General features: G+C 46.1%; 1 protein-coding gene across 1 annotated transcript in view; it reads left to right on the forward strand.

Annotated features, from left to right (window-relative positions):
- The window catches only part of frmpd2 (FERM and PDZ domain containing 2), a 19,236-nt gene extending 2,058 nt beyond the window's left edge, over positions 1-17,178 (forward strand). The window contains 29 exon segments of the mRNA XM_060036625.1: positions 1,137-1,258; positions 1,814-1,977; positions 2,310-2,375; positions 2,586-2,765; positions 2,985-3,060; positions 3,237-3,324; positions 3,525-3,681; positions 4,105-4,176; positions 4,523-4,697; positions 5,174-5,309; positions 5,455-5,593; positions 5,764-5,916; positions 6,312-6,497; positions 6,747-6,906; positions 7,239-7,467; positions 8,597-8,670; positions 8,761-8,835; positions 8,984-9,091; positions 9,441-9,557; positions 9,951-10,135; positions 10,759-10,860; positions 12,554-12,647; positions 13,190-13,275; positions 13,417-13,618; positions 15,192-15,406; positions 15,818-15,884; positions 15,994-16,148; positions 16,312-16,373; positions 16,804-17,178. Coding sequence (XP_059892608.1) covers positions 1,138-1,258; positions 1,814-1,977; positions 2,310-2,375; positions 2,586-2,765; positions 2,985-3,060; positions 3,237-3,324; positions 3,525-3,681; positions 4,105-4,176; positions 4,523-4,697; positions 5,174-5,309; positions 5,455-5,593; positions 5,764-5,916; positions 6,312-6,497; positions 6,747-6,906; positions 7,239-7,467; positions 8,597-8,670; positions 8,761-8,835; positions 8,984-9,091; positions 9,441-9,557; positions 9,951-10,135; positions 10,759-10,860; positions 12,554-12,647; positions 13,190-13,275; positions 13,417-13,618; positions 15,192-15,406; positions 15,818-15,884; positions 15,994-16,031 — 3,465 coding nt within the window. The 5' untranslated portion in view covers position 1,137 and the 3' untranslated portion in view covers positions 16,032-16,148; positions 16,312-16,373; positions 16,804-17,178.
- The last annotated feature ends 10,322 nt before the right edge of the window (positions 17,179-27,500 follow it).

Genomic DNA, 27,500 nt, shown 5'->3' on the forward strand with positions numbered 1-27,500 from the left:
AGCTTCTGTTGGTGCAACAGCGGCCTTAATGACCGACAACAATACATTAGTCTATAACCGTTCTGCTCTGGCAGAGAGAGATGGCCCATGGTTCATACATCCCAGGTCAGAATCTATTGTAGACACAAGCGGTGGCATTGTCCATTACTGTATCACAGGATTCTAACTACTGCTTTGATACGAGTTCATTAACATTAACACTTCCTCGCTTAAGGAAGCCTAAGTCAATGTGTTGAATGCTTAAATGTGCATAATAACTAGGTGCAATGTACCTAGTATGTATCATTTAGGTACAATTGGATTGTTCTAAAAAGACAGGGGTCATCAAGGCAGCATAGAAGTAAAAGCATATAGTAAAACACAGAGCGGTAATAGTATTTATATGTCATTGGATGTGTGGATTTGAAATACCAATATGTGCACGGCATACAAGTAATGGAGAATTTTGAGAGGAACCCAAGAATGTATATAACTAATTGGACGGAGAGTAACCAGGACTCTCAATTTAGCCCTTCACTGACACCACAGCAATAAAGATATAACAGCAACAAGAAGCACATATGCATCGGGAATTCCATAACAAATAAAAAATATTAAAAATAATAAATGACACAAATAATAATCTATAACAAATTATAAAAAAAACACCACGATGAGGTTCAATTAAAAATTAAATAAAAAAGAGAAGCAGAATAGACAATACAAAACGAGGTGTCAGGGGCTCACGGGGCTTTTTGTCTAGGCATTGCAATATGATTTGCTGCAATGCTGCCTCAGAGTGGACCCCTGTTCTTTTGTCTTAGTAGTAACATCTCTTTAGGTTGCTCAGCAACCCCGCCTATGGATCTGCTGAGAGTGCACTTAATGTAGACCAGTATGCAATATTTTCCACCAAATATACAGTTTATTGATTATATGTGTGTGTGTGTGTGTGTGTGTGTGTGTGTGTGTGTGTGTGTGTGTGTGTGTGTGTGTGTTTGCGGGCGGGCGCGTGCATGCGTGTGTGCGTGCGTGCGTACGTGCGATTGTGTGTGTGTGTGTGCATCTATGCATTCATCTGTACATGCATCAACCTGTCCATCCATGTATCTACTTCTACACCCTCCCTCCATCCCTCCCTCCCTCCTTCCCTCCAGTATGGGTACGTTTGTGACCCTGGCAGAGGTGTTGGAGGCCAGGGGGTCACCACTGGATGAGGGAGAGCTCTGGGGTCTGCTCCTGGCCACCGCTGAGTCCTTGCTGGAGATCTCCTGCAAAGGTATCCATCCGCTACGTGTCTGGTTTCCATAGCGTTCTCACCACGGTCCAAAGCTGTATCAGACTGTATTTGAGGTTTGAAAGGGAGGAGCCCATCCCTTGTTCTGCACCAACATCTGGTCAAACCCAACGGATCAGACAAAGGAAATACAATCGTAATGGATGGTGTAATCCGATGCGATCCACTGACAAATCCCTGCCAGAAACACTATGCTGGACTATCGTTTATAATACTAAAGGACATGTAGTATGGTAACCTTATTTCACTGCAACGGTAAAGTACCTGAGTAGTCGAATCTTAGTCATTTATTGACACCGATAACAATATAAAACCGGTATCGGCAGATAAATAAGGTTGTAGTATGGTTAATGGATTTGAAATGAATAAGTGATATGGTGCTCTTAACTATGCTCAACTAGAACAGCATGACGTACGCACTGCCCATGTGAGAGGTTGGAGTCCCATTGGGGTCGTCACGCTAAGATGTACGCATGAATGCATCCATCAAATGCCCTATATTCAACAATAAAGTATGTCCTGGGGTTCTTCCTCCAGGCTCGGGGAACATGTGCAGCGTGTTGAGCCCGGGCTCGGTGCTGCTCTCGGCCAGTGGGAGCCTGGCCTTCAAGGGCTGTTCCCGGTCTGAGGATGTGGCCTCCTTCACGGCCCCGGAGGTCCGTCAGGGTCTGGTCGCATCCAGCCGCACGGCAGTGGAGAAGGTGGACCCCACAACACGTCATCAGTACCGCTGCACAACTATGAATGAACTGGTTTCTTACATATCTTGGTATAGTCTTCTACTGGTTATGGGGTTCATGACGCCCAGTAGAAAGGTTATGGATTCAAACCCCAACTTCAACAAGGTTTATTTTAATTACTTTGGATCAAAGCGTTGTCTAAACGGAGTACATCTTAGGGTTTCATTTAGTGTCACCTTGGGTCCACACCACTACCTGACAACTGCTGTTTTCTGCTCCTTTGACAAATAACAACCAGTTCTGAACAAATATTGTTTTAACTGTGTCATTGCCACATGGTGGTTTGTGTGCAGATGGCGGTGTATTCCATGGGGATGATGCTGTACTGGTGTGCGGATTACCTGCTACCTCAAAACCAGGTACTTTATTACTGTCAATCAGTCAATCAATTAATCAATCAAACAATAGATCAGTTTATCTATCTTAGTTGGCTTTCTACATTTTTGGCTCTTTATGTAAACTCTACCAAAATAATTAATCTGAATCTCCTTTTTTGACTGGTTTATTTTCTCTCCTTTGTCCCACTCTTTGTTAATCCCTCCCTGCCGGTCGGTGTCTTGCTGCCCCAGCCTGTCCAGCTGAGCAGCGAGCTGGACAGGCTGCTACTGAGCATGTGCGAAGATGTGGTGTTGAAACGGGCCGATCTGCTGGCGGTACTAGAGACCTGTGAACAGCACCACACAGCCTCTCTGCTGCCCCCTCCTGACAGACTCATCAAACAACTAGTGGAGGACGTTTTCCGGAACTCAGTGAGTTGGGCTACCCAAGTTATCATTCATTGTTCTTTATTGTTTCAAGCTATAGTTCAGTGAGTTAATTAGCTACAAGGAAGGGCTATTTGGGCCATTCGAGGTTATTAAAAAATCTGGTAGAATATATATATCTTTTCAATATACTATATTCCAGGTTCCAACAATTCTGACATACATCTTTGTCTTTTTTTTTTACCTTTCTTTGTACCTTTGTAGGTTGATCATGTTACCATGTCTGAAAATGGAACACAACTCACAGACCGCAGTCAGACGGTTAGAGACAGATTTCACGGTATGGTTCATCAATAACACATCATAATATCCTACAAAATACTAAATAGCAAAACATTTCCAGAAAAACCTCAATAAATTATGCAGGGACACCATTTTGAAAGTATTTCACGAAGCTTTAGTATAGATTCTTTGACTGTTGGAATTCCAATTTAAATCTGTCCTGTGTCTTTCCAGCTGGTTATTTTAGTAACTCTAACTGGGCGATGAGGAGGAAGGCTTCCAGAGCTTACTCAGGAGCCTCGTACCGAACAGAAAACGCAGGGTACGTGATGCGTCCATACTGCAAATAAGTTTGGCAGTTGAAATTGGACGTTTTCTAATCAATCCTCTTCCTGTTAGATTGATGTTGAAAATAAGACGTTTTATTTAGTTTAGCAAAAAATCGGCATGTAACTCAATATAATTGGGGAAACACTCTGAAAACATCAACAAAAGTCACTTTTCTTTCTTCCTTTTCTCCAGAGTTTCTTCGGGAGGTCGTTACAGAGACGATTACACCAGCTATCAACAATCGAACCGCACCCCTTGTAGTCCGTACATGGACGGTGGTCGTGATACCAACCCACGGGCCCTCAACCACTACAGTTCCACCCTTAGTCTGAACGATAAGAAACTCAAGGTGGCTCTACTCTTAATGATTAGTACATTTATTGGATTGTTTTCATTAGAATGACCTTATGGCAGTTTTGGACAATGATAACCCCTTAGCAATGTATACCTACTAGCAAAACCATGATATATGTGATCCTTCCAACTAAAGCATTAAACAACCAAAACCAAACATTTATTATGTGTTGCAACAGCTGAAATAACCTTTCAAATGTCACAATTAAATTATAATGTACATAAATTATACTTATATACTTATTTTACTGTATATCTTGAGTTTCTTATTTGTTATGTAATTCTCAGAAATGCTATTTAGAAATGTTGGAGCGGATTTAGTTGGTAGCCTTCTGCCAGCTCACTGCTCGATGCTGCTAATCTCTACACACTGGACCTTTAGGTTAATACGGCTTTGTTGTATAATTGTCTTCGATAGGAAATGGGCCCAGAGTTCATTAGAATGCAAGATGAGCCCCATGTTGTCTTGGAGCTGCCAGGATCAATAATGGTGAGTTTAACGGGGAGTTGATAATCCATTAATACGCAATCAGACAATAAAGGCATCTCTGTACTCCATACTTCAAACGATCAAAGTATTCTTCAGCAGTAATTCCATAATGAATTTTCCCTCTCTTCTCTCCCCCTTTCTTCTCTCCCTCTCATTTCTCTCCCTCCTCTCCCCCCTTCCTACTCTTCTCTCACCCTTTTTCTCCCTTCTCTTCTCTTTTCATGTCTATCTCCTCTCCGCCCTTCTCTTTTCCTCACTTCTTCTCCCCCTTTCCTCCCTCTATTGTCCTCTCCCCCTCTTCGTCTGCTCCTCTTGTCTCCCCCCCGCCCTCCTCCTCTCCTCTCAGTCGAGGAAGGGGAAGGCCTCCTCCACCCAGAGGGAGGTGGGTGTGGTGATGCCCAGCGGCCAGAGCCTCCAGGTGAGGTGCGAAGTGAAGAGCCGGTGCGGGGAAGTCTTCGACATGATCGTGGCCCACTCCAACCTCGTGGAGCACTTCTACTTCGGCCTGGCCTATGTCGACGGTAGGAGGAAGAGGACTCTGTGGGTCGTGTGTTGTGTTGTAGAGTAGGGTCTTGTAGCGGCTGCCCCGCCTCCAACGACGGAAGCTACTATTTTTTGTTGCCCCCAAAATCCTGCATCCGCACTTGTAGGCATCCTTCAACAACTAGCCAAACCCCTACCCTGTTTCTTTATGAGCTGGGTCTGAAGTCACATACCTTTGAGTGATTTGGGGAGTGAGACAGATTCATCATCGTGAGACAGAGTTTCCACTAAGGAAAGGGAGGTAGGGAGTGTGGGAGCAAGGGTTGGAATATCTGGATCTTAAGCCAGTTAATCACAAACTCACTACAACGACATTTTATATTTGAGGTAAAAAGGTCCCAAAAATATACAAATGGAGGGACCTATAGGAACAATGTGTGAATGTGCAACTGACAGTCTATCGAGTTGGTTGGGTCTGTGTGGAAACGTCTAATTCTCTCCCTTTTCTTCTCAGACAATGAGTTCTTCTTCCTGGACACTGACACCAAGATTTCCAAGGTTGCCCCAGACTCCTGGAAAAAAGTGCCTACGACCCCCTTTATTCTCTACTTCCGGGTCAAGTTTTTCGTCAGTGACATTTCCCTGCTTTTGTAAGTGAGACACATTCTCTAGTTTTGTATGTAGTTGTCAGGATATACATTGTGGCGGCTGCCTCTACCCAAAAGCATAATTTGGCTTCAAGTCATCGTGTTCGTTTTATGAAATGGATCGCGTTATCCATTATTTTTCTGACAGGCACAAGTTGAGCCGCCACCAGTACTACCTCCAGCTGAGGAAGGACTTCCTGGAGGACCGCCTGTCTTGCCACGAGGAGAGCTCTCTGTGGCTGGCGGGGCTGGCCCTGCAGGCAGAGTACGGAGACTGCATGCCTGAGGTACCTGGTGCTGGGACGCGGCTATCATCTCTTCTTTAGTCTTTCTATTATTGTTTATTCTGTCAGTTGTGTTCTATGTATTTGCTTATTAAATATCAAGAAATGTATGCATTTGTACTTGTGCCATGAATGGATGGATTGTGCTGACTGAGGCGTGTTGCTGTGCGCAGGTGTACGGTAGAAGCTACTACCGGGTGGACCACTACATCTCCAAGAGCGTCATGGAGAAACGTGCCTTGCCTTCCATTAAGGATGAGTTGCTGCGGTTACACGCCAGCAACGCCCAAATGCTCTCAGACGAATCGGAACTGGAGTTCCTTAAGGTGACAAGGCAGAAAACTCTTATGCTTGTATGCATGTATATTAATATTGAAAATGATAATTTAATTATTATTATTTAATTTATTAATCCTTATTTAGATTTACTAGAAATGTTATAATATATTAACAGAAGTGCTGTGATGAGGACTCCATATGCAGTTTATCGTTAATACATTTTTATTGATAAACCTTTTCTATCAAATGTGAATATCCTAAATCATTCCCACACTACCTGAAACCGACTACTACCTCTTATCTTGAGTCATATATGTCTGGGGACAATAATAAACACCAGGTGGGTTTTGTCCACTGTGTTCATTTTTGGCGTAAGGGACCAGTGAACCAACTGAATCGAGATCTTCAACCAATTTTTTCGAACCTATCTATCTCTCCGCAGGTGAGTCTGAGCCTGCCCGAGTATGGCGTGTTGTTCTACCGCGTTGTGCACGAGAAGCGTCCGGTAGAGGGGGAAATTATCCTCGGTGTGTGTGCCAAAGGGATCATCGTATACGACGTCAAAGATGGCCGCCGATCCACCAGTCAGACTTTCTTTTGGCGGGAAACCTCAACCATCTCCTCTAATGTGAGTCGTAAATGTTTATTTTTTTATAAGAATATTTGTAGAAAACAAAACACAATCTGGTTTTGACACAACATTCGGTCGTCAATGACGACAAATATGACGACTCGTCATATTTGTCGAGTTTGAAGTAGAGCTTATGTTGATGATGTTTTGCGTTTAGCTTTTAGATCTAAGATAACTGTTAGTGTGTTGAGGAAAAAAAGTTGAAGGTCATTTTCCAGCATTTATTTTATGAACCTTCCTTTGCAGAAACGAAAGTTCATCATAGAGTGCCGTGGCAACAAGAAGAAGTGCACCTTTGTAACAGAAAGGTCGAAGATAGCCAAATACCTGTGTAACCTCTGCTCCGCACAGCACAAATTCAACAACGAGATGAGCTCTCGTAAGCCCAGCCACAGCCTTGTGTCAGGTCAGTTAGCCTTAAGCCACTAGCCGTCTCCGTGACAACGCTACCTGTCTAACCATCTACAAATGTTAGCTGTCTACAGCACCTAATATATTTTCATTGGGAGGTTAATATTAGTGTTCATCTTATGGGTGGCTCACAAAGTAATACTTTACAAACTATAATGAGGATGTACTTGTAGATTCTTGTCCATCTAAGTTGCTATTTATGTATGTTTAAATGAACAGTAAAACTTTTGACAGACTTTTAGTTGTTATAACAAATAATGCAGTCACTGCAGTTGCTAAAAGTGTCAGCGAACGGACGTTGACATGCTAACGCTAACTTCTTTCCAGAAGACAACCACATTGGCCAATACGCTGCCAGCACCCGGCCGCCACGCGACCGGCTCAAGTCGTACACCGAGCCCCCCACGCCCCGGGACGACAGCGGCCTGACCACGCCCCAGGACGACAGCGGGCAGTCCACCCCCCAGGACGACTCCATGACCAAGCTCTGCGACGACATCACCGCCAGGATCGAGGCCCGAATAAAGCAGCACCGGCAGGGCCTCAACCACCACAGGTAGCCCTGGGTGCTCCTCTGACTGGAGGAGCACCCACCACAGGTAGCCCTGGGTGCTCCTCTGACTGGAGGAGCACCACAGGTAGCCCTGGGTGCTCCTCTGACTGGAGGAGCACCATAGTGGTTCATTACATATACATGCACATATTTATAGAGAAGATCAGATTCAACTTTATTAATCCCCCGTGGGAGAAATTTGTTTGTTGCCACAGCCCAGCAGCAGTGGAAAACACAGGATAAAAAGATACAATACAATAAAAATACAAAGTATGCAAACAAAAATAAACACTAAGGTAAATGCTAAACTAAATGCTAAAGTAAGGACAACACAAGACAAACAGAACAAACAACAACAGGGCAAACAAAATATACTACCTACCTACCTACCTACCTACCTACCTACCTACCTACCTACCTACATCTATGCATACAAACCTACCCAACTACATACTTGCACACATACATACATAAATACTGTACATACATACATAGATACTTACATGCTTACATACATACATGGGGGGGGTAGAGGGCATGAAAGTGTCGTTGTGAGACAAAAGGTTTTGAGTTTGATCCCAATGTCCACAGTCTACCTGTATCTACTGCTTGTCTGTTTGAAGATGAATGTGTTTGTATGCACTTCATTGGACCTACACATTCCATTTCTTATCCTATATTTGTTTTTGGATACATTCTGACTTCTGACTCATGTGAATTTCATTTTGTGTGTGTGTGTGTGTGTGTGTGTGTGTGTGTGTGTGTGTGTGTGTGTGTGTGTGTGTGTGTGTGTGTGTGTGTGTGTGTGTGTGTGTGTGTGTGTGTGTGTGTGGGTGCGCTCGTGCGTACGTGCGTGTGGCTGGGTGTGTGTGTGTGTGTGCGTGCGTGCGTGTGTGTGGCTGGGTGTGTGTGTGTGTGCTTGCGTGCCTGCGTGTGTGTGGCTTGGTGTGTGTGTGTGTGCGCGTGCGTGCGTGCCTGCGTGCGTGCGGCTTGGTGTGTGTGTGTGTGTGTGTGTGTGTGTGTGTGTGTGTGCGCGTGCGTGCGTGCCTGCGTGCGTGTGGCTTGGTGTGTGTGTGTGTGTGTGTGTGCGTGCGTGCCTGCGTGTGTGTGGCTTGGTGTGTGTGTGTTGCAGCACCTCTTCCAGCAGCCCGCAGAGCGCTCAGAGGAGTGGCTCTTTGGCTCCCTCCCTCTCCGCTGCTGCCAGAGGTAGGACCACACACCTCCTAACCTAAACCTGGTCCACAAACCAGAAAGCGTGTGGAAAAGTGAGTATTTGTTGTGTGTTTGATCTGACAGACTCTTCAGCCAAACTAGCCCCAGAGAGAGAAGTCATCTGTGTTTCGTTGAAGAAAGACCCAAAGCTTGGTGTTGGTAAGCCAATCGCAGCCTTGAGTCCCAACCAGATTCACACCATAGTTCCTTAAACCTGCAGAGTGGTGGTTGGAAGCGCTGGTTGTGTTTGGTGCCGGGGGGGGGGTTGTATCTCTAACACAGGCCTGGGTTTGGGTTGTGTTCCCAGGCATAGTGATCGTAGGCGAGGACACGGTTGGCAAATACGACCTGGGGATATTTGTGGCCTCCATCGTCCCAGGTGGACCCGCGGCTAAGGATGGCCGAATCCGACAAGGTAATAATAAGATACAGATATGATAATGATATGAGGATGATATGAACATGAGGAGAATGATGAAATACAAATGATGATAATGATATGAAAATGGTGATAATGAGTTTAATGGAAGAAGATATTGAAGTGAAACCGATACATGTTTCATTTTTGGGGGGCTGTTGTTGGCTTGTAATTGTTCATATTATTATTTTGATCAGGGTCGTGCTTTGTATCTTTTAAGAATTCTAAATAATTCAAATGTTCAGCTATGGAGCCATCACAGGTCCCGTTGTCCCCTGCTGAACACCACCACACCACTGATACACATCGGTGCTGTCGGTCTTTCTGTTTGACCTTTGACCTCTAGGAGGGCGCCTGATCTCCCTGAACCAAATCAGCCTGGAGGGCGTGACCTTTGCTGAGGCAGCAGATGTCATGCAGAGCAGCCCCCCCGAAGTGCAGCTCATCATCTCCCAACCCAAAGGTAAAGGTGTGTGTGTGTGTGTGTGTGTGTGTGTGTGTGTGTGTGTGTGTGTGTGTGTGTGTGTGTGTGTGTGTGTGTGTGTGTGTGTGTGTGTGTGTGCGTGTGTGCGTGTGTGTGTGTTCTAGTATGTCTGTTAACGCATGTTTGTTTATATTTATGTGTGTGTGGGTGTGTGTGCACATGTTTTTGCAAGTGTGCGTGTCTCTTTTGTAATGATTTGCCAATCTGTCTTTGTAATCACCAAAATAGTGTTTGTGAGTGTGAACACACAAAACACACCCTGTGTCTCCCTGCGCCCTCTCCCCCACCATAACTGTATCTCCCCCCTTCTCCCCCCTCTCCCCCACCATAACTGTATCTTCCCCCCTTCTCCACCCTCTCCCCCACCTCCAGTGCAATTGAGCCCCAACAACCTGGGGAACCACCGGGCGCCCCCGAGCCCCCAGCAGCAGCAGCCCCCGCCGCGGGACCCTGACTCGGCGGGGGGCAGCCTGGACGAGATCATCTCCGTCATGATGACCCCCAAGGCGGGCAGCCAGCTGCAGGTCCCCCCCGACATACGCATCTACAACGCCCAGGTAGACCTCGGGCTGCAGCCGGAGGGACAGGGGAGGAGCTAACGTCTGAGGGAGGAGGGGCTAGGAGAGGGCGAGGTTGATGCTTTTATCAGGTAAAAGGGGAGGACGTGACGTGAAGTTGCATTGCACTTATTTGGCAGAGGTTTCTGTCCAATGGGACTTACAGTAAGGGCCAAGTCCAGAGAAATGCAAGAATCAGTTGGGCACGTTAAAAAATAAGCAAAGCAACTGCTTCAACGTGCTACAATGCAGAAAGAAACGATGGACTTACCAATCCCAGACTCCCTCCTTGTGGCAGGGCAGACGGGATTGCGTCAATAGTTGGACTCCCAGCTGATAAGGTGGAGGGGTGGATCCCCCCATGGCTGTGGCCTTCTAGAGCAAGAGGCCATGATCTGTGACTTCATGATATGTATCTACAAGAATCCCTGAATAGCTAAGTAGGATAACACACGCTGGAGCTCTGCGTATGTGAGGTGTGTAGAGAGAAGAGGCGTGCAGATTCTGATGGCTGGTTGTGTGTGTGTGTGTGTGTGTGTGTGTGTGTGTGTGTGTGTGTGTGTGTGTGGTGTGTGTGGTGTGTGTGTGTGTGTGTGTGTGTGTGTGTGTGTGTGTGTGTGTGTGATGGCAGGACGGCTCCCTCTCCTCTCTGAACAGCGTGAGGGCCAGAGGAGCTGACCCTGGAGCTGCAGAAGAAGGGAGGCAGCCTGGGAATCAGCATATCAGTGAGTTCACTGTAACACACACACACTCACTCAATCACACACGCATGCATGAAAACACTCACTCACTTACACAATCACAGACAGACTTAGATACACATATTACACACACACTTACAGACACACCTAACCTAGAATTACTGAAAGCAATTACTTCTCTCTTTAGCCTTATTCCCCTTCAATTATTTGCCCTTCACCTCTCTCCTCTGCTCCCTTTTCACGTCTCTCAGTCTGTCTCTGCTCTTTGTTATCTGCTCCTCTCTCTCTCTCTCTCTCTCAGTCTGTCTCTGCTCTTTGTTATCTGCTCCTCTCTCTCTCTCGTCTCTCTCTCTCTCTTGTCTCTGCTCTTTGTTATCTGCCTCCTCTCTCTCTCTCTCTCTCTCTCTCTCTCTCTCTCTCTCTTCTCTCTCTCTCTCTCTCTCTCTCTCTCTCTCCTCTCTCTCTCTCTCTCTCTCATCTCTCTCTCTCTCTCTCTCTCTCTCTCTCTCTCTCTCTCTCTCTCTCCTCTCTCTCTCTCTCATCTCTCTCTCTCTCTCTCTCTCTCTCTCTCTCTCTCTCTCTCTCTCTCTCTCTCTCTCTCTCTCTCTCGCCTGGGATGACCAGATGGGAATCACTTCCTGTCCACCGGCTGTCAAATGACCCTTTCCCTTTTACTGTCATTTAGAACTTGGCAGGCACTCCCCTAGGTCACCCTCTGTGCTGTCAAGAAGAAGAGGAGATGGAGAACTACTGTACAATTTAAATTTTGCGGTCTAGTGTGATTGTACTGGTTGCTGGTTGCAAGACAAATGCACATTCTTCAGTGACTGTTCATAGATGGTCACTTTAATGATGGGCAGCAGAGGCATCATTCACTGGCAGTGAAGTGGAGCATTTCTAGTACCAGTACCAGTATGAGTACACTCTCTAATGCAAGTAGTCGTGTTAAGAGCTGCTGGAGTCCGTGAGTTTAAACCTTCTGCCTTTCATATTAACACTGGTTTTGAACTTTTGAGCCCTTTAGGTGAGATCCTTTTTGTTCTTTTTGTTATGGTGTGATAGTTATATTGAGCGGAATAGAGGATACATTGTTCAGGAAACAATGGAACATTTCCCCTTCGTCAGTGCATGACTGCTTTTCTTTTTTAAATATATATCCCAATTTTGTCATTGTTAAACTGTTACTACATTACTGTATTAACACATCAACTTTAAAAGGTTTTTGTAAAAACAATGGTATGGTAGGTAATATGTTTGCCGGTGAGTAATGAGTGTGGAGCACATAGGGACCGTGGGGAGGAGCTGGGCTCCAGGTCCCATCACGTCTAGTCTCCCCAATCTGATTAAGCCCCTGGTGGTCGGGGGATTAGAGGAGCAGAGAGCAACGCACACGCAGTGTGACTGAGTTCAGCCTGCTTGGCTTTAAACCAGGCCAGGGATACAACTGCCTCTAGCAAGCTGTAACAACACACAATGAACTGGGTTTCCCCTTTCTATTGCTCAAATTATATAAGTATATGATGATTAAATAGTCAAATCTGTAATTCATTGAATAATATTGTATTAAACAGTAAAATGTTGGAACTAATGAAGCTTTGTCTTGGGTTTCCTTTCCTGAACAATGTATCTGAATGAGATATATTAAACATGAATCCATTCATAAATCAAAGTATTTCATTGGTAGAACCAGTCCAACGTGGTGTTTGTCTTTCCCCAGGGTGGCATCAATAGCAACCTCCGTAACGGGGGTCTCTACGTCAAGAGCCTTGTCCCCGGGGGGGTGGCAGAGAGGGACGGACGCCTGCACCCAGGTATGATGTCACGCTACCAGCTGCTCCCCTCGCACACTGCCAAAGATAGACAGACAAACACAATCCATCTGGCTGCTTGTCTGTATGTCTTACCGGCTTCTATCTTCGTGCGGGTGGGTGTGTGTGTTTTTGCGTGTGTGGGTATGTTTGTGTGTGTGTGTGTGTGTGTGTGTGTGTGTGTGTGTGTGTGTGTGTGTGTGTGTGTGTGTGAGTGTGTGTGTGTGTGTGTGGATATATTTGTGTGTGTGTGTGTGTGTGTGTGTGGATATGTTTGTGTGTGTGTGTGTGTGTGTGGATATGTGGATATGTGTGTGTGTGTGGATATGTTTGTGGATATGTTTGTGTGTGTGTGTGTGTGTGTGTGTGTGTGTGTGTGTGTGTGTGTGTGTGTGTGTGTGTGTGTGGATATGTTTGTGTGTGTGTGTGTGTGTGTGTGTGTGTGTGTGTGTGTGTGTGTGTGTGTGTGTGTGTGTGTGTGTGTGTGTGTGTGTGTGTGTGTGTGTGTGTGTGTGTGTGTGTGTGTGTGTGTGTGTGAGCGACAGATGACAGGCTGCTGGAGGTAGACGGGCTGAGGCTGGATAATTTTACGTACCAGCAGGCTGTGGAGTGTCTGACCAAGACAGGAGAGGTACGTGTGTGAATGTAGCCAGACATCCTTGTTGAATCTGTCTCCGTCTGTATCTATTTCTCTCTCTCTCTCTCTCGCTCTCTCTCTCTCTTCTCCCCTGTCCTTCATCTAATCCCCCCCCCCCCCCCTCTCTCTCTGCAGGTGGTCTCCCTGGTCGTGGAGCGAGAGAGGATGAGTCTGCCCCGCGTGTCCCTGAGCCCCGACACGGCCCGCAGTCTGTCCCCTAAGAGCTGCAGCCCGGACACCAACCACCTCCGCTACAACAGCTGCCCCGCCATCAACTCTCCCCCGGTGGCCGGCGGCGAGCCCCAGAAGCCCCGGGACTACCGCTTCATGGCGGACGGTAGGGTTAGCTCGGTCCCTGGAGCTCTCTGTGACACTGCATCACTCTGACATTGACATGACGTAAAGGTTCTGCAACCTTACCAATTATGTGACGATTCCGTCGTTTTTTTTGCATAAACATGTTATCTGTTTTAACCATTGATAAAGCTCTAGGCACACAGCTACGTCGGAACAGACACAAAATACAGACACAAAAGACCGCTAAATTCCCGGTCCCAGGCTTAGCTCTTTTAAAAAACATTGCGATTCTATTTCTTTCTTGGATTGTGCTACAAATATGGAGCTAAATTCACACTTGGTGGGCTTTAGGCCTAACCCTCATCGTTACACGCTAGATTTCTGGTCTACAGTAGATATACAAGCAATATAACATCTAAATGAGCTTAGAAAAATATCAGAAAAACAGGAAAATATCAGCAAGATTCACTGCTGATATTTTGCCACTACATGCACAGATGAAGGGGAATGCATTATATTTATCAATACGGTTTCAAATAACCTACTACTTATCCCACGGTGTGTCAGTTGGGATTAGGGACACTAAAACTCTCGTGCGCCAGAGAAACTTGCGTGAGGAATCTTCGCTGTAAGCTAGTAGCATGCGTAAACTGCCACCTATGAACTTTTACACCATCTCTACAACCCTGACTCCTCCCCCTAGTCACCTGGCCAACACCGCCACCCCCACCACTTATCTTACTGTTCTTTAAGCCCCCCTGCCTCTCCTACGTCTCACCTGACACCCTCTCCTCGACCCTGACCTGCGACCCCACTTAAAGGGCCGGCGTGGGAGATTAGCAGCATTTCGCAAGCAGAACCTAACTGAACAGAATGACCTCAACAAAGCGACATCCTCCACCATAGAAGAAAAAAAGAGAAAATGGAAAAATAACAATTATATCAATGAATACATCATAATAAATAAAAAAACGTAATAGTGGTGATCCCTTCATTCTCTCATTCTCTCTCTCTCTCTTAACCCTAACCCTAACTTCTCTACAAACGTGCATCAAAAAATCCAAATAAAATAAAAGTTTAGGCTCAAAATATCGCAGATCGCATAATGACCTCTTCAATAAACATGAATAAAGGGAGCAGTGAGATTTGGATTTGGAACTGAAGAGTACAAAGAGTACATAGAGACTTCAGACTCAAACGAGCTGCAGGTAACATTTGAGAGAGCAGAAGGGAGAACGATTTTGAAAGGAAACAACCCAAAAAATGTCCCATCCTTCTCTGCTCCCACCCTCACTACGTTTCTCGGCCATTGAGAAGTGTTGCATTTCAAGCACCTGTTATTGACAGGCAAGATGGATTTGTCAAACCCAATCATGGAAGAGATGCCCTGATTGGTCCGAAATTATCTGGGAGCAGACTAAATTCTAAAATGACCCATATAGAGACAGAGGCAGTCAACTCAAAACAAAAAATCTCGTTCTGCATCTCACTCACTGCTGACGGATGGCTACAGCAATTTTAACAAATACTTTTAAATCAAACCTACTGCACCTTTAACCTCACCCTAACCATAACCGTGCCCCCCCCTACCCCCGCACCTGGATCTTCCCCAGACAACACATTCGAGGTGAGCTTGACCAAGGGCCCCAAGGGCCTTGGCTTCAGCTTCATCATGTGCGACATGGACCCCCTGGGGCAGGAGACGGGCAGCGTGGTGCGCATCAAGCAGCTGTTCCCAGACCAGCCGGCCCGCCTCTGCGCACGCATCCGCGAGGGCGACGTCATCGTGGCCATCGACGGACAGCACCTAAAGGACCTGATCTACCCGGTAACCAGTGACCCCCCCAGTGTTTTGGATTGGATGTTAAGTTAGATGTAGGAGTGTTATATATACATGTCGTTGTATGTATTCTGTTGATGGTTTAGCTGTATAGATTGGATATCGTTGATGATTTCTCAAGGTACTCCCCACTCTGATGTAATCAATGCATTAAAATTGGACATGCAACAAGTATAATTATTAAAAGTATCAGACATACAATTGAATTATTACAAGTCATATGTGAAGCATACACGTTCAACTCTTCACAAAAACATACACCAAAGATATCCAACCCTGCCTGCTGTTATCTGTAAAATATCTTAAAGCTGCCTCATAAACCTCACTTTCCATATCCTAAAACATATTTGCCGCTAATGCTGCTGATATTCTGCATGTCATTCTCTCTTTGCCCTCTAGAGGGTGCTACAGTTGTTCAAGAACTCATCGTCTGAAGTACTACTGTCCCTGTGCCGTCCTGCATCAGGTGGGCACACACATTAACATGTACATGCACGCACTCACACACACACATGCACATCCAATAATAGTACAAAAAACGTATACCATATCGAATGACTTGCTTTGCCCTTTAGGGATCCTTCCTCCCATTGAGCAATTTGCTGGCACATGAGTGATGTCACAGTGACCGACAGCAACGGCACCAATGGAAGCACAGGAGGCTGTGGTCGTTCCTGAGGAAACAGGAAGCGGACATGGAGTCGCAGGGACGGCAGGAAGCGGCGCCCAGGTAGGCGGAACAACGTCTTCAAACAGGAGTGAAGCCACCTCACTGTTCTTTCAAAGTCTGCTATGATAAATGCAAATTGTTTTCATCTATGTATCAATATTGGCACAAGAAAAACGGATAGACTGATGTAAAGTCATTAACGGTACTGAAAATTGTCTGACAGGCTGGAGTCTGACAGAGTGGACCAGCCTGAATAGCCTTACCTTTGGTCTCCTGGTCTAGAAGGTATGGACTCTGATAGTAATCAGTTCATAATCACTCTAACTCTTAACTCATAATAACGCTGTACGACCAGTTAAACGCAACAATAAAAGACAAAAAGTAAAATCAATCCTCACAAGGACTAAAGTATCACAAGGAAGAGAAAAGAAGGAAAGATTTCTGTTGGATGTCTCTGGTGTGTCCATTCACTTCAACAGCAGCAGAGAACTCCAGTCCCAGATTGTTTGACTGAACCAGAAGTGGGCCTATTATTGCATCTTAATATGAAAACGGCCACAAGGTGGCAGACTAGCACCGGTGTTCGTTCTAAAAAAATGATAATGTAACACAGGTTAGTTGCTGCTTAATCTCAAGCAGTTTAAGTAATTAATTCAGCTAAATGTAAAGGTTTTAGAAAATAAACTAACTTGTGTGTTATGTGTTTTCTCCACAGGACTAGAGAAATCCCCAGAGGGGAACAGTGGTTGAGGTTGTCAACAGCAACTGAAGTGAATTTCAAACAGAAACAGCTTGAATGTTTGGTTCATGAATGAACATTTGTAAGTCATCAATATGAAGACATTGGGACAACAGCAGTAAATCAGCACCACAATAATTCCTGTTATTATTACAATGGTTTGTTTCCAAGCCATTAAACAATAAACCCAATTGAAATGTGCACTTTTAGCTTTTTACCTAACTAACGTCCCAGTGAATCCCTGTGTATTAAGATGAGTCACCAAACTCAAAATACAAAAACAATAAGCCCCATTTCATTGCAGACAAAGCCTCCACTACCTGAATAAAACATTAAAGAACAATGTTATTATTGTCTCGTAACCGGTACTTTCGTCCTCTTCATGAATGAAGACCCCCTGCCAAACTGTGTGTGTGTGTGTGAGTCTTTGTGTGTGAGTCTGTGTGTGTGAGTGCACGAGTCCATACATGTGTGTGTGGGACAGTGGCCCGGTGTGTGCTGCCTGGGTGCTCCACAGGAACATCAGTCATGGGAGCGAGGAGAGAGCTCAGCCCGCCCGGACTGCACTGTTCCTGGGCTGATGAGGGATGAAGGGGTGGGTGTAGATGAGTGTGCTTGGATCTCCCAGGGGTCCAGAGATGGAGAACAATGACCCCAACGCAGCACATTAAGTAGACGCAGGCACATATATACACACGTACACATGCAGAAAGACCCCCATGTGTGCGCACACACTGACCCACAAGTAAATACAAGTACACATACATAGGGGACTCATCGTGCCCTCTGTAGCTAAATGCACTCATAGACTCACACACTTGGAAAGACGCGTACATGCACACAGGATACACTCAGAAAGACACACACACAGGGTACACTCAGAATGACACACAGAGGTTATATTCATAAAAAACACACCGAGAGAAAAACACAACAGACAAACTCAGATGGATGCAGAAAGACATGGATGCAGAAAGACATGCAAACATGTAATACAGAAACACATGCACTCTGAAAGACGCACACACACATGCACAAACACACTATACATAGACACATACAGGCATGTGCTACAGAAACCAATAAGACACACAGGCACAAACACACACCAACACACACACACACACAAACGCAGCTACAGGGTAAGGAGCCGGTAACCATGGCTCATAAATAAGGCTTTCTGTATTTTGGTGAAACTTGGAAGTGCATCTGGTTCCAATCAGAGTTCTTAGTAAACGATCCCAAATGTTTCTAATTATCCAGCAGTAGAGCCGGCACAAGGACCTCATCCGTGTGTGTGTGTGTGTGTGTGTGTGCATGCATGTGTATGACCGGGTGGGTGCATTCATGTTTATAATAAGTGTGTGATTGAATGCATTCAACATGCATAGCTTGTTCTTAAGGGGCACACATAGACACACCAAAGCAGACAGGTACACATGCATGAGGGCAAAAACAGGGCGCTACACACAAATGTACACAATCATGCCTGCACACGCAAACACATATGTACACAGACATGCCTACAAGCACCCATACACACCGGCTCCCAAACACCAAACATGACAGAATCACAAACAAACACACACACACACACAGGCTGCAACCCAGAGACATGTATGTAGTGTGTGTGTGTGTGTGTGTGTGTGTGTGTGTGTGTGTGTGTGTGTGTGTGTGTGTGTGTGTGTGTGTGTGTGTGTGTGTGTGTGTGTGTGCACACACATATACTAAAGCACACACACACACACACAGCCCTCTTGTTTAGTCACCAAGGGGTCCCTAACAAAGACGGACGGTGTGGTGGGACGTGCTCCGGTGACCCCTGGAGGGGTCACGGCGTCGGGCGACGACTGAAGGATGGCTCCTCACCGCAGGTCTGTTGACGTTCCTGCCTCAGCGCTCCGTCAGAGTGGGGCCAGAGGGGTCAGGGACCGGGCCGGGGGCCGCAACATGGTTTCAGTTGGGGCCGTGTGCGTGCGTGCGTGCGGGGGGGGGGGGGGGGGCGTGGAGGGGCCGGATCAAAGAGTGACTTGGAAGTGTTGTTGAAATGAATACGTTCAAACGTGGTACGCAAAGTAATGACATCGCCGTGTTTGGCGTCTTTTGTTTCCCCCAGCGATGTGTTTACCATTTGTTTCACTTATTATCCGAGCTCGCCCAAACCTGTTTCCATTTGGTCGTCGGGGGTAACGTATGATATGGAAAATGTATCGCAAATATCAACTCGTCATGGGGTCGATATTATTATTATTTTTTAATTTACAAAAATACAGATTATATAGAGGTCCACAATTGGAATGAATTGGTGGTACAGCACATAAACCACAACAATTTGCTTGGTTTGCTTATTTTTTCTATCCAAAGGGCTTTCAATTAAATCCAGCATGAAGCAGCATGTTCTTCTCTGTCTAATCTGAGATATGGATGCTACCAACAGTAAAAAGCACCGGCTTCAGAAATCAGCATCGGCAGCTATTCTTTAAAAAGCTACATCATCACAACCAAAGAGGATTCTGGGAAATCTATGACTCCCTCTTGCAGGCACCAGTGCTTACCCTACTTTCCAATGGAGCAGATCTCTCAACCACACAGTCAATTACCATAACAAGGACCAACCACCACCAGGTTAACCACATTTTCCATTCTCTTCTCTCAGCTATGCATGTCCAACCCCCACGTCCTAAACTCAGGTAGGTACATCCCAGCCTTCTATACATCTTTTTTTTCTTGCTCTTTTTTAATCAGGCAATGAACTAGACCGACTGGAGCCAGTCCAGAGGGCCTCAAAGGGCCCCGTTCTGCTTTACTGGGACCTGGGCTAGCTTCGCTGTTTCCACTACTGCCACTGTGACGCACGGCCCCCGCGCCCGGAGGCGCCGGCCGGGTCCGCCCCGCATCTGCGGCGGCCGTGTTTGTCCAACGGCATTTTGATGTCAAGGTCTCGCTGCCTTCGCTCTCTCCCTCCAATTAAACTGATTGTGCTAATGTGCTAAAGTGGCCGCCGCCGCCGCCACCGCCATTAGCCAGAGGAGGGGCCGTGTTGTTCTTGAGAGGGGCCGAGAATCCATCACGCAAGGCCTCGGTGCCAGGCAACCAATCACACTGATTTTAGGGTTGGGGTGGGGGTGGGGGAGGGGAGGCCCCTTAGCCCTATGGGGAAGAGAGAACTACCGAAATATGACTTATGAGGTCGGAACAGGATATCCTAATCACCATTACCCTCGGACAAAGAGTAATGGGGTTTTTAATTGATTTCTGGTATTCCTAAGCGCCTTGGAAAATGAAAACGACAGTAATTGCACATTTCGCGTTCGGGTGTTTCGTCCAAATGTGTGACCCTTTAAATAGTGTGACCTCAGCAGTGCCTTTCTGGTGAGGTGTCGCAGCCAGAGGGAACCATGTTCATGTTGAGGAAACCTTTTGGTGATTCACTTTTCCCGCTTATTGTATAAAAAGAAAGCATGTGAGATTGCCTTTGTGTGTGCCTACGTATGTGTTTGTGTAGGTAGATGTGTGCCTGCGTTGCGTGCATTGTGATGCCTGCCAGTGTGTGTGTAGGACTACATGTATGCCACGTGTGTGTCTGTGTGTGCAAGTTAATGCCTGCGCCGCTTGCTGTGCATGCTTGTATACAAGGCTGTGCACGTGTGTGTGTGTGTGTGTGTGTGTGTGTGTGTGTGTGTGTGTGTGTGTGTGTGTGTGTGTGTGTGTGTGTGTGTGTGTGTGTGTGTGTGTGTGTGTGTGTGTGTTAGGGATGCAAACAATTAATCGATTATCGATTAATTGTCGATAAGAGATTACCGTATTTTCCGGACTATACGTCGCTCCCGAGTATTAGTCGCATCAGTCAAAAAATGCTCCATGACGAGGAAAAAAACATATATACGTCGCATCGGTGTATAAGTCGCATTTATTTTTAAACATTTAAACAAGAACGTTTAGTCTGGAGAGACTGAATAAAATTGCAATAGCAATATAGGTGTTTCGGTCCCACTCGTAGTTCTGAGAGTATACCGAATTCAGTGACACCGGGATTCCACCGGACGCGTATGCGCCGCGGTCCTAAACCTGAGCGCGGAGGGCTCCAGTTTTCGCTGGCCAAGTCATGCGCTGTGATATGTGTGACAGCTATGTTGCACAACATTGCAGCTAAGGCTGGGGTAGCTTTGGTTGAACCGGAGAACATTGAGGACGATGACGACGAGAATATAATTTATTCGGTGGTGCAGTAGGCTTGCAGCGTTCAGTTGTAGGCCTAATGAATGACGGTGCCATCTTGCGGCCGAAGATTATGTACGCACAATTTTGGCATACAAGTCGCTTCGAAATATAAGTCGCAGGGCAAGCCAAACTACAAAAAAAACGCGACTTATAGTCCGGAAAATACGGTACTCGATTAAAATAAATTACTTGCAATTAATCGCGTTTTTAACCCGTAATTCCCCACCCGTCCACGTGAGGGCGCGCTTGACGCCAGACGTACTTGACGCACACGCGGGAACACAAGCGGGAACACAAGCGAAGCAGCACAAGACAAACGAAAAGCGGGACACTGACACGATGAAGATGGCAAAACGGAGTGCAGTATGGAGCCACTTTAAGTTGGTTAATGACGACAAAGACGCCAAATGCACAATATGTGGAAGTATTTTAAAGTACAACAACTAAACGACATCGTTGAATTACCACCTAAATGTGTCACATTCAAATGTGTCGCTGCTCCTTTACTTAGAAAGGAGTCAGCTGAGGTGGTTTGGGCATCTGGCAAGGATGCCCACTGGGCGCCTCCCTTGGGAGGTGTTTCAGGCACGTCCAGTGGGGAGGAGACCTCGGGGAAGACCCAGGACTAGTTGGAGAGATTATATCTCTTAACACTGGCCTGGGAACGCCTCGGGATCCCCCCGTCAGAGCTGGTCAATGTGGCCCGGGAAAGGGAAGTCTGGGGCCCCCTGCTTGAGCTGCTCCCCCCGCGACCCGACCCCGGATAAGCGGATGACGATGAGATGAGATGAGATGTGTCACATTCAGAAGGAAATTCAGCTTCTCAGAAGAATTGCCGCTTATCAATTAATCGATCATCGATCGATAAGATGAAACAACTATCGATTAATGAATTACTCGATAATTTGCATCCCTAGTGTGTGTGTGTGTGTGTGTGTGTGTGCATGTGCGTGTGTGTGTGCATGTCTTTGTGTGTGTGTGTGCGTGTCTGAGTGTGTCTTTGCATGTGCCTGTGTATGTGTGCGCCTACTGGGTTCCTGAGGGAGATTGAGCTAGCTGGAGTCAAGCGACCGGCTTATTAATGGTCTCGACCTCGTGGAGCTGTGTGAGGTCTTCGCCGGGGGAGCGCTCTCTCTTACACCCCGGGGAGAAATTCAGCGTCTCTTTCAGTGGGAAAGGTTCAGGTCCCACATTCTCCCTCTCCGCACAGCCAAAGCTAAACAACCTGCCACGGGGACACTGTTGTAGCCGACCTACCGCCGGCTCACTCCCAATCCGTACCGCGCGGTTCCCGTTCGCGGTGGTGGTATTCCCGGCAGGCCTCTTTATAAACTCTCAGTTCAATGTGTCGCGACCGTTGAAAAAAAAACGATATATAACCTGATTACTTATTACTTAATCAGTTAAATAGTATTTATTGAAGCAGTTGATCAAGCACAGATGCGCTCTCTCCAAATATATATCAACTTCCCTGGGAATATGAATATGTTGATGCTTCACGGAGGTGTATGGTTTAAATTACTGTTTTCAGAAAAAAAAATTCTCTCAAGATGGCCGACGCTTGAACTTCGCAGAATACTAGCCAGCTTCACCTCCAGGCTACCGCTGGCGCTTGTTTTACCAGTTAGCATTTGGCTATTACATAATGTCCCCCTTCCTTCGACCGTGACTGAATCAACCTAATTTTATAAATGCGAAAATATTGTTGTTGCCTGCATTACGTCGTCCAGGTTGTGTATTCTGATCCCCGACTTTGGCCTCAGACGACGTCTCGGCTGTTGTCGATCTGTTCTTTTGATAATGGGAACCGTGATTTCTTGGTCCTCACTCTGCACCTTTAGTTCTGAGGGGAACTGTGTGTGTGTGTGTGCGTCGATGCGTGTGTCTGTGTATTTCTCAACACTGTGTGTATGCCTATGTGTGTATGTGTGTGTATTTGTGCATGTGTGTGTGTTTGGGCCTGCATGTGTGTGTGCATGCGTGTGTGCGAGTGTATGTATGTGTGACCGTGTCAGATCAAAGGCACCAGAGGGTTGGTTGGTCTGGATGTTGTTGTTCCTTGTTCTCTGTAGTTAACTGTATGGTTAAGAGTTCAACTCCCTGGGACTTGGACAGAAAACAGGCGAGTGATGGTGTCTGTAAAGAGGGAGACATATATTTCCCCGAATCCACTTTGGCTGGAGCTTTCGGTTAGCATGAGCTGGAATCCACTTATTATTGAAGTTCAGGGTTTGCTGTCCCACTGTGTGGTTTGGTTTATGCTCAGGTATACACAGACAATACTCATGTGCTGATCATTCCAAGGCTAATATACATGGGTTGATATAAGAAATTACAACATCTTGCCTTGCCTTGCCTAAATCGATTTATCTGCAAACGTTATGTTGTTTTAGTCAAGGTAGAACGCCAACTGTGATAACTTATAACATGTACTACATACATTTTATAGTTCAACTTTACAAACAGGAAGATTTAACAAAGGACAAAACCCCCGCACACACACACTCACACATGGCCTGCAAGCAAACCACTCACTGTGCATCATTTGAAAGTGACGTTTAACGGGATGATTTATGACATTGCCTCCGACTTCAGGACACACACACACACACACACACACACACCCAAAGGAACACCCACTCTACAACCCGTTGTCTGCAGTGTACCAGAGGGTCCCTGGTGAAGCAGAGTGTTCTAGTGGACCGTCCACAATGTTGTTCCTCCACAGGGTTCAAGGGGCCGGTTCTCACCGGCCAGTCCGTCCCGGGGAACCCTAAACGCTGTGTGTTAATGGGCTCAATGTACTGTGCTGTTGAATCAAACACGCTCCATTGCTACTCCATGGTGTATGTGATTACTCCTCAAGCTAAACCCCTCCAGGTTTACACGGAGGGCAGGAGTGGGAATGGAATGGGTTTCGGACAGGGGTAGAGCTGTTTATCCATGTGTTGATTGGCTGACGATGTGTTGTCTCTTAATGTGGCTCGCTGGAAGATGTGCGATTTGAGTCTTTCATTGAGTGTTGCGTCTGTGTTTGCGTTTGTGTGTGTTTATGTGTGCATGTGTGGTGTGCTTCTCTGTGTGCGGACATGTGCAGGAGAATGAATGAACAAAATAAAAAAAAAATGTAAATCAGTACCCAGACGTGCACACACACACGCGTGTATAAGCACACACACACCGGCACACACGCAAAAAAACACACAGTGAGCACAAAACCTCACACAAAGACACACTTGTAAAATCCTTCCCCCCCATGTACAATCATTCTTTTATTGTCACCCTCGGGGGCGCTCTCTCTCTCTCTCTCTCTCTCTCTCTCTCTCTCTCTCTCTCTCTCTCTCTCTCTCTCTCTCTCTCTCTCTCTCTCTCTCTCTCTCTCTCTCTCTCTCTCTCTCTCTCTCTCTCTCTCTCTCTCTCTCTCTCTCTCTCCCTCCCTCCCTCCCTCCCTCCCTCTCTCCCTCCCTCCCTCCCTCCCAGCTGGTCTGGGGGTCCAGAGCAAACAGACCTAATGTCGGACCCTCCGCCGCGCAGCAGCCGTTAACGTCAGTCCCCATGAAATGCAGCACGACCGCGTCTCCCGCAAAAAACTCATTTTTACAAGCCCACTGCTTCGACCCTCAAACCTCACCCCCCTGTCCCCCTCTTCCCCCATAAACCTCTCCCCCCCACCCCACCGGCCATCTCCCTTTCTGTTACCCTGCCCATCACTCCTTAACCAAAACTCTGGGCCGTTTAAAGAGGTTTGAGCGGATGTACGGAAAACCAGAACGCCGGTGATCCGCGACAACGCAATGTGGGAATTCTTCACAAAATAATAGTGTTGACAATAAATTAGGGATAGCATTTTCCTTCTTTTAAGATGGGCTTCTCCCATCAAGGAAATCCCCGCGACCCCATGGCATCCGTTCCGAGGGGCCCCAGTCGATGTAAAAACAACCGCAGTCGGAGTTCGCCGGCCACTGAAACCATTAGTCTTGTGAATGGGTTTTGTTACCCCTGCAGGGACGTGGTCCGTTCATCGTTCCGGAGCGTCTTAACTTATTCTAACGCCGTCCAACTGTAACAGGACGTTCAAGAGTGCAGGGAATGTTCCAGAATCCCAGCAGTGTTCTAATTTACACTCTTCTCTCTCTTTCTTCCTCTACTCATTTTTGAGTGTCCTTTTTACTTCGTCTCATTCCTCACTTCACCCCATCTTCTTCTCTCCCTTCACTATCCATCCATCAGCCTTTTTTCTTGAAAGCTTTTACAAGATCTTGAAGTCTAAACAACACAGTATGGCTGTCGAAAACGGGTGTTTTGAATATGGCGGCCATCTTGAGTCAATCACTGTTTTGAAAAGGAATGCAGGTCTTCGATGGTTCAGACTGGACAAACCGTTACAAGGTGGACAGATAAAGTGGTCATCATGTGCAGGTGTATGACCTATAAAGAGGAATTCACATGTTACTATAAGGATTGTGTGTTTGTGCATGAATACGGTCATCATGTGCAGGTGTATGACTTAGAAAGATGCATTCATGTGTTAAAGGGCGTCAGTTTGTTTTTAGAAGTGGTGGGGACAATAACCATAAGCTTGAGTGTGGTTTGAAAAGTGCTGGGTACCCTTATGTAAGCTATTCATCCATTCAACGCTGCATTACAATATGCTCTACAGTGTATAGTCAGGTGTTGAAAATCCTATTCGAACAATAAGTTGAATACACAGTTTGTGTTTTGGCTTGTTTTGCAAAACGGCGTTGGAAACACCAGGGTATTGGCTCGGGATAAGTAATACTAATACACACAGGACAAAGAACAGTGTTGGCAATTTAACACTTATCTTGACATCAAAAAAGTTTACCAGACAAACAATGCCAGACTGTAAAGGGGGTACGAAATGAAACGAGGTACTGAGCATCAGCCTTTTGAAGACGAGCAAGGGCTGCTGGTAGCTTATGTGATGCTGCATTAAAAAAAAAAAGAAGAAAAAAGAAAGCGCCCGGAAGAGAATTGCATCTGCCAAATCCTGACCACCAGTAAACACTTGCGAAGGACCAATGTAGACTTCACTCGTTGCAACAACATAAGCAAATTGCCCGCAAATAAAATCCCTTACAGTTTAGGATAATCACACAGGTTATGCGAGAACATATTTATGTCTGGATAGGCCTACCAGGCTCCAAGTCGTCACATATCTCAATCAGACAAAACAACTATAACCACATTGGCATAGCAATCGCACCGTGTGTAGCTGCTACTAGCTGCAATCTATACAATGCATACTAGCTGGAGCACCAACCAGAATCAGATCACAATCGCTTAGGACCGTGGATAACCTTTGGCCAGGTCATCAGGAGCAAACATAACCAGCAGCAACGTTTACGTAAACCAATTTCTTACCTTATGTGGCCCTCCACATGCAGGCTAGATGATGTATCCATATCGTGTCACAAACATGCCTTTTACAGGAAGCAAAAGGACCGGCTATTTTCTGAATAAAAATGTCAATTCTATCTTGAAACTTCTCTAGTGTGTTCACACCAAACGCGACGAGGCAACAAGATCCCATACGAACGTATAGACGCGTATCGGGCGAATTTTTTTGATTTGTTTTGATTTGTCGCGCCACACTTTCGCCGTGCACAGGCGAGCGCGCTCACAAGGATTTGTGGCGTGACAAATTCGCTCGAGTTGAAATATTTCAACTTTGACACGAATTTCGCGTGATGACAGCCAATCAGCGTTCAACAGCGTGGCCACTGAGTGACATGTGTAACGTAACAGCCAATCAGCGTTCAACCGTCAAACTCAGTGCAGTGCAGTCCGGGGTGAACTGCAGCATGGAGGAGAAAGTGATTGTTGCCGTTTGCGACTCTCGGAGCTCTATATATAATAGTATATAATTTTATATAATTGTATATATAATATTACCGCCAAAAGCTCTGTGCACCTCCGGATGGTCGTAGCGCGGGGAGTTCATAGGGATTGGGCTTCTCGGGAGTCGGGGTTTGTTTACCGGCGTTGCTATGGGTTCCGGTCTTGTGTGTTCCAACGGTTTATTAGGTAGGTCTATCTAATAAATGATGTCTTCGTGCGCGCCTATCGCATGATTTTAGACTCGACGATTTCGGTTGAGTATGTGGGGATTTTTTCAGTCGCAATTGGTTTGCACATTTTTAAAAGTGGTGGGGACAAAATTCGTATTTCAAATAATGGGGGGGACATGTCCCCCCGTCCCCCCCGTAATCGACGCCTATAACTCTACTTATTGTGTGTTGTGCTAAAATACCGTTTGACCCTTGGGTTGTAACTAACGTCTCCTCTGAATGGGCAATCTTGTAATGTTGTTCCAAGTTCTGGACATATATTAAAACAAACAAGATGAAAAATTATCGTCCATATCATGATCCTGATAATGAGGATAAAAAAGATGATAGTGAAGATGATGATGAAGCTAAAGTTGATGT

Source organism: Gadus macrocephalus, chromosome 18 (genome assembly GCF_031168955.1).
Source record: "Gadus macrocephalus chromosome 18, ASM3116895v1".
Taxonomy (NCBI): Eukaryota; Metazoa; Chordata; class Actinopteri; order Gadiformes; family Gadidae; genus Gadus; species Gadus macrocephalus.